This window comes from Sesamum indicum, linkage group LG6 (genome assembly GCF_000512975.1).
Source record: "Sesamum indicum cultivar Zhongzhi No. 13 linkage group LG6, S_indicum_v1.0, whole genome shotgun sequence".
NCBI classification, from domain to species: Eukaryota; Viridiplantae; Streptophyta; class Magnoliopsida; order Lamiales; family Pedaliaceae; genus Sesamum; species Sesamum indicum.
In genome coordinates this window covers 11,031,542-11,043,824 of record NC_026150.1, presented here as the reverse complement: position 1 = coordinate 11,043,824, position 12,283 = coordinate 11,031,542, and the positions used below count along the sequence as shown (strand labels likewise).

Sequence of the window (12,283 nt, the reverse complement as noted above, 5' to 3'; positions counted from 1 at the left end):
TTATATAAAAAAAAATTAATAATTTACCACTCTGTGTTTTGAAAAATACAACAATATATCCTCTTGTGTTATGAATAAAATTGCTTATTATGTATAATTATATGTTTGATTTATTAGATTTTGGTACTAATATTGGGCTCCGTCTTATGATTTTAATTTATGGAATAATATATCCCAATTAATAATGGATTCTATTGATTAGTCTAAGTTAGGATTAATTTTTTTTCTTATATTTTCTTCTACTTAAAATTGACATAATTTTCATTAGATTCACTCATTATTAATTTGGCTTATTTGCTTTCATTTCTTTATGAAAATCACTTTTTTCACTTTGATTTTTTCCTTACTTGTGATTTAGGGTAAACATCGATTTTGGTCCTTCCAACTATGCTACTTATCCAAATTTAGTCCTTTATGTTTCTTCCTTATTAGACTCAGTTTTTCAAGTTTATAAATTTCATCATTTTTTGTCCCTTTAGTTATCTAACCGTCAGTCTTAACGAATTTGTGTGGAGAAAAAATAAGAATACATGAATTTGAATTAATTTAATTATTAAATTAATCAAGCCCGATACGATTTTTAAGCTAGCCCTAGCCTTAGCCCACCTTGGACTTGGTCAAGAGTCCTAGGTGAGTGAGTGGTGAAGAAGGGAAGTTTCAAGTAAGTTGCAAAGTGTTGGTCGAGTAGGACTCCTTGGGGCTCCTACAGCTGTGTGTGTGAGTAACTCTCTCTCATGCTCTTCTCTATGCTCTGAAAAATGTCCCTTTCCTTTTTTCTCTCTAATGGGATCAAGCTTTGTTTATTTTTGAAACCGTTTCAAGTAAATAAACGTAGAAATCTGGATTTACTAATTGATAGTAAGTTCCAAATTTATTTCTTCTTAAATCAGAAAGGCTTTGTATCATAGGGTTCTGTAGAAGAATGCAGTCCCTTTCATTTGTGTGGTGTAGACGAAGTAGACGGATGCTATTTTACATCCCACGTGGAGAACAAAAAGAGAAAGAAATAATGCAGGTTGCTAGATTTTGAAAAACTAGAAAAAGGTAATTTTCTTATTTAGATTCGTCTCGCTTGTTCCAAGTAACTAGTCACATTATTATTATTATTCAAATTAAAGTGTTGAATGCCCCGAGAATAAGGGATTCAATTCCTTATTTGCATGTTGTTTAAATTTTATTTTATGCTTATGTTGCATTCAATGCATTTTCGGGGCCATACCAGACTTTTCAATCAGGATTGACCTAATTCTCGTATACCAATAAAGTATTGAAAAGTTCGAGATGGAGAGTTCGAAACGGGATTTCCTTCTCATGAGGTATGGGGTGAAGCTCTCCAAGAACTAGTCTCCTAAGATTGCTGAGGTGATCACTAGAATCTCAATTCAGTTATGAATTTAAACTCAATAGAAAGGTAGTTGCTTCGAGGAGCTCCAAGTAAGACACTACAACTAACTCACTATTGATGCTGAATCATAATTGCTTTGGAACCTGTTAAGGAGGCAGTTTGGATGAACTACTATATCCAAGAGTTGCCTGTGATGTCGAGCTCGTTGTTGTATATTGTGATAACAATTGAGTAATTATGCAAGCAAAGAAATCAAGATCTCATCATAAGACCAAATACATCCTCATATATTACCATTTGATTAAAGAGATGGTAGGAAGAGGCGAAGTGTCGATGGATTGCGTTGCATCAACCAAAAACACGACAACCCGTTGATTCAACATTTTGAGAAGATGGGTTTGAAGTATGGGTGATTGACTTTAAGATCAAATAGAAAATTGTTAATGTAGGTGATCAAAAAGCCAATTAGTTGGATACTTTGTAATATACTATTAATGATCTTATTAAACATAATGCTAAATATTATATCAATATAATTTATTTTTTGTCCGCTGACCTGTGTTAATTTCAAGAAGTGTAGCCACAATTGTTGATCAATAGGAAAGTAGTTTCCCACGTTGATCAGTGAGAAACACAATCAAGAGTGTATATGTAGTTGTCAAAGTCAAGTATGAAAAATAATTTAGAATTTTGGAAAATATCTTGATAGAAGGACCATATCTGTACGGTATGCGGTTCAAGAACATAAGATCCCCCTACTTTTTCAGGATAAGAAGGGGTAGAGAAAATGCCTCAAGGAGCATGTGGCTACGAACCACGTTATTGGGGTTTGAATCCCTCCTCGCCCACAATCGGCCAAGTTAAGAGTTCATTCGAGTCTTATATATTCTATAATACTATGAACAATTGTCAAATGACTACCATGGTATCAAGTACTCTTAGACTCTGAGTTAATTTAAGTGATTAGTGGAATGTCTAAAACAAATTAGTTGACGAATTAAATACTATATGAGATACAGGCCCAAATTTAGTTGAAGATGGACTTATAAGGGTCACACACAAAACACTAATGATATTAAAAAATTAATTAGAGAATAAATTTTGAATGGAATTACTTATCGAACTAATTTCGAGAGAGAGAGAGAGAGAGAGAGAGAGAGAGAGAGAGACCGAGGATTAATTTTAAAAGAGTTTAAATTAATTATTTGAATAATTGAATTATTCAAATGAGGTACTATGTGATAGAAAAATCAAAGTGTTAATTAATTCGATTAATTAAATACTTGGATTTTGGGATTAATTAATCTTAGGTCCAAAAATTAAATAAGGATTTAAATTGAAATTAATTAATTAGATTAATTAATTACTAATTTAAAGTTAAAGTATATTTAATTCAAATCATGGTCAAGTTTCAAGGAATCACAAGGTTGTACAATGCATTAAAGGCTCTTGATTAGAAATTTGTATCCTCCTGACTAAGAGTTCACGTCACTTGAAGCCACCATTCCCTCTATATATATATAGAAGGTGTTGGAGCCGTAGTGTGATTACATATATTTTACTCTATTTCTCTCTCGTATCTCTCTACTTTCAAAGAATTGTATCTCTTTTCATCCTTCTCATGAACTTGAAATTGATTAAAACTTCTTTTTTGAGAAATCTAGAATATTTTCTACTTTATAGTTCCACTCTCTTGAGTTTTTAACAAAACTCAAAGATATACACGTTAGTATTTTGTGTGAACTTGTCAGAGAGCATTGTTTGCTCTTGTGTGGACAACACAAGAAACTATTGTTAGAGGATAGTTTTTGAAGCTAGAGCACTCTGCTACTCAAAAAGAGGTATTTACCGTTTGACTTGCATCAAGTTGGTATCCAAGTGCACGAATAATCCGATTGAAGTGGGATATGACCGTGTTTAATGTTTTATTTGCCGCTTTTGTTGCTCATTTTAACGCCCGCGGCTTGTAATACTTCCCTCAGAGCGAACTAGTCCCTTGAAAATGACCTCATCCCAGATCTCTTGATAAAATACCAAAAGAATAACCCGATCTTGTTGAAGCCCAAGTGTGACCGAGTTAGCGACACCCCAGGAGGCCGTGCAGACTGAAAAGGTGCTACCAACTTATGTTAGGTCGGGACCCATAGTTGGTTTCCTTTCCAATTGATAACTAACTGTTCCATTGAAAAGTTGAAAATCTTCCCTAGAGCAGGGTGGATCTGTCCTAATAGAATCTTGAAAAATAAGGATTTTGCCTTGTCACTTCTCATTCTTTGCTTGCTTTTAGATAACAATCTCAAGGACAAATTTTTGTAACTATTACACACTGCACATTTTTTACTACACTTTATTTTCTTTACTTATCAATTCATTACTGGTTTGGTCATCAGAATGCTAATATTCCACTATGCTCGAGCATTGTTTGCTCACATCAAAATATATTTGTGTTTATGTAATATATTAAGCCCTCATAAGATATTTTTAAACCGAGTACAAATACAACCTAAATTAAACCAAGAAGTTGTGCCCCGTGCACTCAGTCCAGCAGGCCCAACACAATTTCAAGACAACAACATCTTCATAGGATTCTTAGGAGATCTTGATTGTCCATAACTAAAGTCTTAAATTCTTCTATAAATAGAGGTCTATGCAGGACCTCCTATTTTTCTGCACTCTTCACTTATGTTTCACCTCCCATCTTTGCATTCAAGCATTTCCACAATGTACATCAATTATTTCATCATGGCCTCACATGTACTCAAGTTTTACATATCTTATTCACTATAATATTTTACCCAATTAAGAATTAGAATGCTAATCACTATTTTGTACGTTAGTCCTTCAATTATCTTAAAATTTTTATGAAAATCATTCGACTTTTGTGATGTTGCTAGACCCTCCTAATTTTAACGTTAGTCTAAAACGAGTTCATTCCATTAACCTCCACTAGATTTTTACTCAATTTTATGATGAATTGACTAAAATATCGTTTTGTATTATAAATTATAATTATATATTTATAACTTTCTAAAATATTTCTATGGACTAATATTCCCTATAGATATTCATTTTACCCACTCTTAAGTTTTTTTATATTTTTTTTATTTTTTATAAAAATTTCATTAAGAATAAAGTAATAATGTTCACTTTATTTTTTAAAAATTATATAATTATTTTTACTTAAAAAATATTTATAATTTTTCAAACAACAACCAAATATTTGTAATTGTCAAACTTCGAATAAAAAGAGTTGTAATTTCCAAAATATAATGCCATATAATTAAATTCTTCAAATATCAAGGGATTTGACACGAGTTTATTATAATAGAGGGGATAATTGTAGAATTTACCCTCATTGAAAAGAGTAAATAAGTAATCGTATAGATTTCTCTGCACAATAAACAAATAGTTGTGGGATTGACGATCTCCACCTCCTTATAGTTCCTTGAAACGTTCTTCTCCACCTATCTCAATTCTCCTTTTCGTTTGATCTTTCAAGATTTAGGTTTCTCCTACCCACTCACGAGTCGTAACTCGTAAACCCCATTGACAATGTATCGCTCGGGGAGTTCGACCCGAGTCTCCGACGAGTTTTCTTCTCATCCATCTTCAACAGCAGCAACAGACGCTGAACAACTGCTCCCCACGTTCAGCCCGGAATCCCACCTGGCCAAGAAGGAGAAGATTCGCCTCAGATCTGCTGAGACTGCCGTTCACGTCATCCCTCTTTTACTCGTTCTATGTGCTGCCATCTTGTGGTTTTTCTCTACACCAGGTTACAACCCATCCCAAAATGTTCTTTTACATTTTCTTTGATTTGGGATTTATGTAGTCCTACGAATTTGTTAATTTTTTTAATCTTTCTGTTCATCCTGTTTATTACTTTCGTTATTTAAGTGGGATCATGAGAATAATTGCATTTTGCATTAATCTTTGTACTTTGACGGCAAATATTGGGATTTGGTGCACAGCAGAGTGATTATGTAATCCTTGTGTTTATATGGTCTATTGTTTGAATTTTGATTGATCCCACTTACAATTCCATCAGATAGGTAGGGGATAATTACTTTGATGTTGATTATTGATGATGGAAATAGCTATATTTTCACCTTCAGGGATGGGTATATAAGAGGTACAGTTTTGATGGAGGTGCTAATTGTGTGGATAGTCATGGAAGTGGTTCTTGGGAGCGAGGGAGGGAGATGATTTCATCAACAGTCAGTTTGGATTTGAGAGAGATGTAAAAAAGGATGGGGAAATGGACTGGCTCTGAGCCTTGCTGTGGGGATGGTCGGGATATGGACTGTGGGGTGGGAAATATAGCATTCAAGATGGGATGACCATAGGATTGTAATGCACTTTGTTTCTCCAGAGTTTTTTCCTGTGCTATGTTTTACTTGGTTTTGGAATTAATCCTTTTTCATAGCCAGCATAATAGGACATGTATTTGAATCACCATTCAAACTGCAAATATATTATAGCAAAATTTCATTTTCGCTAATTCATCAATGTAGTTAGGCTTTCCTAGTGCTTCCCATCAATAGAATCTTTATGCATATAGGGTTCAGTGCATTGAATAAGAATTATTATGCCAATACTGAAAACAACAACCTAGCCGAACAAAAGATAACATGATCCAAAATGAAGCAAATATTGCCTATTTTATGACATCACTCGCAAAACTCAACTTGCAAACTGTAACAAATGGTGCTGAATCTGTAAGTAGTTGGCAAATGTCTTTCGGTAGTCAATTATCTAGCTTTTAGGGGCCTAAGTTTCAATCCTAAAATATACGCCTTGTTAGTTTCCTAATTTGGATTGGTTTTTCTGGTAGAGGCGAGCTAAGACATATGTCATGTTATCTTGTTCACTTGAGTCTTTGCTTGGATCCTGATGTAGAGCTAGGGGTTTTATGTTTCATTTTTTTTCTTTTTCAATTTGCAAGGGAGGGGAGAGGGAGGAATAGAGTGGGTCGCTGGATTCATGAACATGAAATCATTTTTCTCATGGTTAATGTGCAGGTTATTAATTTTATTTATCTTTTACCTCAACTGAGTATTCCATTAGGGCTAAAATGCAAGTGCAAAGAATGATACCACATACTGTTCAATAGCAACATGTCCATGCTCGTTAGGCAAATTCCATACACAGTAAATGGATTAGCTAGAAATGTAGCCCGCCTGAGAACTAAATCTAACATGCAAGTCATAAACTCATGACTGGAGCATTAGCTAAAGGAGAAACTCATTTGTTAAGCTACGTGAAAAAACTCTTATTCCAAGATTATTTTGAAGTTAATTGATTAGTAATTAAGTAGTCATGAACTTAACAGGTGATTTGAGCTCTTTAGTGTTATCTTCTACTCTCCCTCCCTCTCTTTCTCTTATGCTCTGGGTCGAATATCACCATTCTGCTTAATATCAAGCTGCTGAATATGCTTGTTGAATGATTCTGTGAACTTCTATTAGCTTTTAACTTTTACATTATATCTGTTCATATGGCAGTTGATATAGAAAACCGTCTTGCTTCCAGGGTGAGGACTTAGATGATTTCTGTCAAAATCAAGATGTTTCTGTTATAAAACTTCCTGCCAGATTGGAGATGGAGAATTTTCATATACAGAATCCAAATCCAGTGAATTCGCAATCTATTGTAATGCTGGAAGAGGCCTTAGCTTGTGTGCCTGTGCAAAGATTGTTTTAAGTTTAAATTCACAAGTTTCGCCCCTTTGAACACTTACGGATTGATTGTTCAGTGTCCTCTCTCGTCTTAGTATCAATCTATTTATAAACAAAACTTTTATGCGCTCTGATGTTGGTAGCTACTTGGAAAATAAAACCTCTTTATGTCCCTCTCTATATTCATGAATACTTGAATGTGCATGCATGTTTTCAGCTAGATTGTGCAACACATTCGGTCAGCAGATGCTTAGACAATAAAATCATATATACAAAATTACAATCAAAATTTCATTTCTGTCAGCTATCTTTGTTTTTAGTATTGTTACAATGGTAGGCAAATGTGTTCGGGACTGATATAGGTCTTGTCATCTGTTGGAATTCTGACTTCATGTTCAGACAAACTATACTGAATCAAGGTGAAGAGGCTCAAAATCGAAATTTGTGTGTTCCAACATTGGCCCAAGCCTAACAAACTTAGGTAAAATAACATTGTTCCGTAAAGAACAAACCACTGGATTCTCAAGCTGCAACAAAGCACCCACAAGATTTGCACGTACAGTTAATGGAAAGATTCGGGGCCACCTTTCACTTTCATAAGACCTAAATGCATCTTCAACAGATGAGGTTCCAAACTTCATTGCCTGTTCCAGTTTTTTGGCCAAAACCACTGCATCTTCCAACGCACAACAGGCACCTTGCCCCAGATTTGGGGTCATTGGGTGCCATGCATCTCCAACAAGAACAACGTTTCCTCTTGAAGCTGGAGGATTGATTCCTGGCCACAGCCATCGATCTACCAGAGGGGTTCTTATAATCGTATTATCCGCTGTAGACTTAATGATATTTAAAAGTTCTCTGGGCCAATCCATAACCAATTTCTCAGTTTCCTCCCTCAAAATGGATGCATCAGTTATCTTCGGACCTGGCATCAGACATTTGAAAACTGTCAACAATCTGCCGGAATGTCTCTCATATTCCTGTGGGAGCAGTGAAGTAATCGTGGGATGCATACACATGTAATTTAAGAAGTATTAAAGCTTGAACATTTTATGAAAACAACAGCTTCCCAACATCAACTTTTGCAAGGGTAACAGCTGCTGAACTGTCATCACATAGGACCAGTTGATGCGCACAACCATGAATTGACAACCTAAACCTAGATGGGTTAATAAAATCGGATGACTTTAAAGTGACGAGTACGTAGAAGATGGTTGCAACTTGTAGACACATGACCTGAGTGGTTATGACCAAATAAAGGAATTATTAATATTTTGACTACAAACAACTACTAACATTTGCCTTATTCTCTTTAGTATGCTGATTGGCAAAATAAGTTTAAGAATGTCGGTATTGTTTAACACTACTTTTGCAGATAACACCATTCTGTAGGACTATCTATTGAAGAATAGAGATAAGCACTGAATCATACCTGGAGATGGGCTGTTGAAGCAGACAAACCAATACACCTTAGTAGGAGAAACTGGCACATATGCAGCACGCACACCTCTCCCATAGACATAAGTTACTTTTGGCTCAAACGGTTGCCCATTAGGATAAAATCCAAGGCCACGAAAAGCACAATGCCCAACATATTTGGGATCTCGAAAACCCATCCACTTGGCCACTGGAGATCGTATCCCATCACAGGCAATAACAATCTAATGCAAGTTGTAGTTGACCAATTTTAGCAAACATGAACTGTTCATAAACTTCAAAACAATATTTTTGAGTTGCAATGGCCATTGAGTCAAATATCATTTTAAGGCCAGAAAAGGAGCAAGGATTATTGTTTGCTCCGTTAATCCTAGCTCTAGGACTAGTCAAACGCAAGAAAGAACTATATATTATTGCATACCAAAATTTTAGATCAAGCTACCTTAGCCAATATCTGAGATTCATCCTCCAGTTTCAGCATGATCTCATCATTTTCACTTCTTTCAATATTTTTCAGCTTGGAGCAGAAAGAAATTGCATCTGGGGGCAGCTGTTTAGCAAGAGTCTCCAATAGAACTCTCCTTTCTACAGCACGCACCTCTTGACTGCTCCCAATATACAGTCAAATGCCAGAAATACTACTTTCAGCTTCAACATGCTAGCCAGAATATCAAGAAGGGTTACCTTTCATCCTCATCCTTGAATTTGAAGGAACACAATTTTCTCCCATATTCTGATTTCACCAATATCCTGCGCAGCTGGTAGCATGAAATTGTTCAAGGATGCCAATTTCTTATTCTGTTACAAATGTTTGGCAAAAGATAAAACTGTATGATAAAAATTGATAATACCACAGTAGATCAGGAGAAGTTACCAACAGTGGACAATTTGAAAGGAGCTATGTGTAATTGTATATTTTTACGTACTTGTTTTTTTCCACTAAATGAATTTCAATCTCTGTGTTCTGCCCTTGTCAGATTTAGTCCAAATACTTTCAATTTTTCAACAATGTGAGTTGTTGTCGTAACTTTATGTTAATTATTTTAATGGAGTTGCATATTTGCTAAAAACTTGAATTCAAATTTAAAGATCCAAAATTGTGATAAATTCTATGGAAATGCACTGCATCCTATTGGAAAATTCTGTTAGAAAATAAGGGAGTTCGAACAGCCTGGACCATTTTGCCTGAAAAGAGAACATTAGGAACTATATATGATGACAGGTTAACGAAAGAGGTTGAATTGATTACTGGTATAGACAAGGGTACAAAATTGTAGTTATCCTTACATTGAAACATGATTCCGTCCTGTGAATACTAGAATACAAATTGCCTTAACCAAAATAAGGTTATTAAATTCGTAGAGTCCGCCTCAGAAACATTCAATGAAAGATCAAAACTCATTCTATTTAAAAGATGTCTTACTTGCATGCATTCTTCAGGTGTCACTAAATAGACAGTAGACACTAAGGAATGTGAAAAATGAAAGCAGCGCATGCACCGAGATTTAGACTGTATAGCACATAAATGATGTTATATTCACTAACAGAGAGACCGGATCTAGGAATCTTTCAGCCCAAAACCAAATATAGATTGACTTGACCTTTACTTGAGCTGTTAGAACATCAAAGTCACCCAGATATAAAATAAAGTGCTTCAGCAGTGATCACAACTGCGACCACATGCCTCAGATATGAAGGCTTGAATAAGCTCTACCTTGTGAGCCCAATATTTCTCGCTTCGTCCATAATCAGCATAAAGAATTTTATGGGGTTGATCATGCTCACATAAGTATTTCCTTCAATATGTGAATTCGTGCTATAGTTTATCACTCCTGATAACATATCACTACTAAGAACATTGTCATGTTGTCAACAATATCAGACAGGACCATATCTTCTTCCAAATTTTTAATGACAGGAATAGCATTAACATGTGACCCATTCCTTATCTTCCTATTTTGCACTGTTACAAGCAGGGCTATCAACTTTCTAAAAGTTTCAATCATGAGTACGATATGAAAAGCAATTCTATTCATTTTTATCCTCTTTGCCGTGCTTTTATCTATAGCTGAATATGATCAGGCAGAAAGGCACCACATGGACGTAATCACTCAGGTAGCATGTCAATAGACGGTCAAAATCAACTCAATAAACTGATTTCTCAAAGAATTATACCAATGTTACCAAGATTGTCTCGACAAGACGAAAAAATCATAATACAACCTAATGCAAGAAGATCACACCAAGAGCTGTATTCCTAGAAAGTTACTCTGTTCTCATCTTATCTAATGTTGTTGCTATATATGTAAGGCAAGTAGTCCATTAACCATTTCTTATACACAAGCAAGAACAATAAACGTACCCTTGAAGTTCGAGGAATTGGGTTCTCAGTTCACTTCCCACTCCGATAGCATCCAACACTTTCCATCCGTTTTTGAAAAATGTAAGCGAAGTTCCCCCAGTTCTCAGTGAATCAGCCTGCTCAAGTACCACTGACCCAATCCCAACCCTGTTGTAAAAGCAAAACCAAAGAATTGAAACCAAACGAAAAACAAGCTTCCAATTCCAATATCCCATCGGCGGCATACATACATACATATATACATATATATATGACAAACCTCTGAAGCGCAACTGCAGTAGTTAGGCCAGCAATTCCAGCTCCAACGATGACTATATCTTCCTTTCTAACATCAGGTCTAGCATTCACCTTTGACGCACAAATGGGTTGCAATCTGAGTTTGGTTGGGAGTGTAGGAAGCGTCAGTAGCGCCTTCTGAGGCATTACGAAACTCGCCATGAATGGATGCCTGAGACGCCAACAACGATTACTACCACTACCCCACTATTGTGTGTTTGTCTGCTGCGGTATCGCTTGATACTAGAACGCGACGGGAGTGGGTCGGGGGGACGAGTGGCAGAGATTTAACCATGTTGGCTTCTTCCCACACCACAAACCGATTCGCTGACGATGAAGCGCAGAGAACTTGTATCCACATCCAGGTTCTGTGACCTTTTTTTGCACAAGATTGTTCCTTGTGTACTCTAGATACAAGAATTAATCTGTATCCAATGAAAAACAAATACGTTGCACATATCATTAATTTTCATTTGGACCCATAAAAGAATTTTTGTTTTGCTTTTTATAGTTTAGATTCGTGGGCAAGGTTAAAATTGAAAATTCATGAACACGTTTGGATCATAAATTCGAGTTTCATTGAATGTGTGCGTATTTATTCTATTTTATATGACTTATTGTAATTTGTTTGTCTTTAGTTATTTTTTGAATTGACGTGATTTGTATATTAATATTAGTAATCTTGATGTATTGCTTGAATTAATGTATTATAAAAAAAAATCAATTAGAAAACATAACACATAGATGATTTGAAATCTATTTTAGATTTTTGCAATCATTGAATTTAAAAACTTATCAAATTTTTTTAGATTAAGTTTAAAATAGTAAATTAGATTTCTAGTTTATACCTTTGAATTATTTTAATTAAACTTATGTTTTTTTTTGTTAAGAAAGAAATTATTTTTAGTTTTATTTTTATTTAAATAATATTATATTTTTTTATCCAAACTTTTTTGGATATTCAATTATTGATATACTATAAATTTATTTATGTATCTAATAAAATTTCTTATTAATAAATAATACTTTTAAATTTATAATTTTGATTTTGTTATATTTTCTAAAAATATAAATCTTCCCTTGCTTTAGTATGCAATAGTACTAACTAATAACGTATTGATAAGCTATCGTAAGACTTTCAACTGGGTTCTATTAATGTTATATTGTTCTATGAATTATAATCAA

General features: G+C 34.7%; 1 protein-coding gene across 1 annotated transcript; it reads right to left on the bottom strand.

Moving 5' to 3' along the window:
* LOC105164344 (FAD-dependent urate hydroxylase-like) lies at window positions 6,878-11,526 on the bottom strand. Its single transcript, XM_011082971.2, has 6 exons — window positions 11,082-11,526; window positions 10,823-10,969; window positions 9,145-9,210; window positions 8,903-9,065; window positions 8,456-8,684; window positions 6,878-7,948 (listed from the first exon to the last, which is right to left on the bottom strand). Exons 1-6 carry the CDS (start codon window positions 11,258-11,260, stop codon window positions 7,428-7,430), a joined length of 1,305 nt encoding a protein of 434 aa, XP_011081273.1. The 5' UTR covers window positions 11,261-11,526; the 3' UTR covers window positions 6,878-7,427.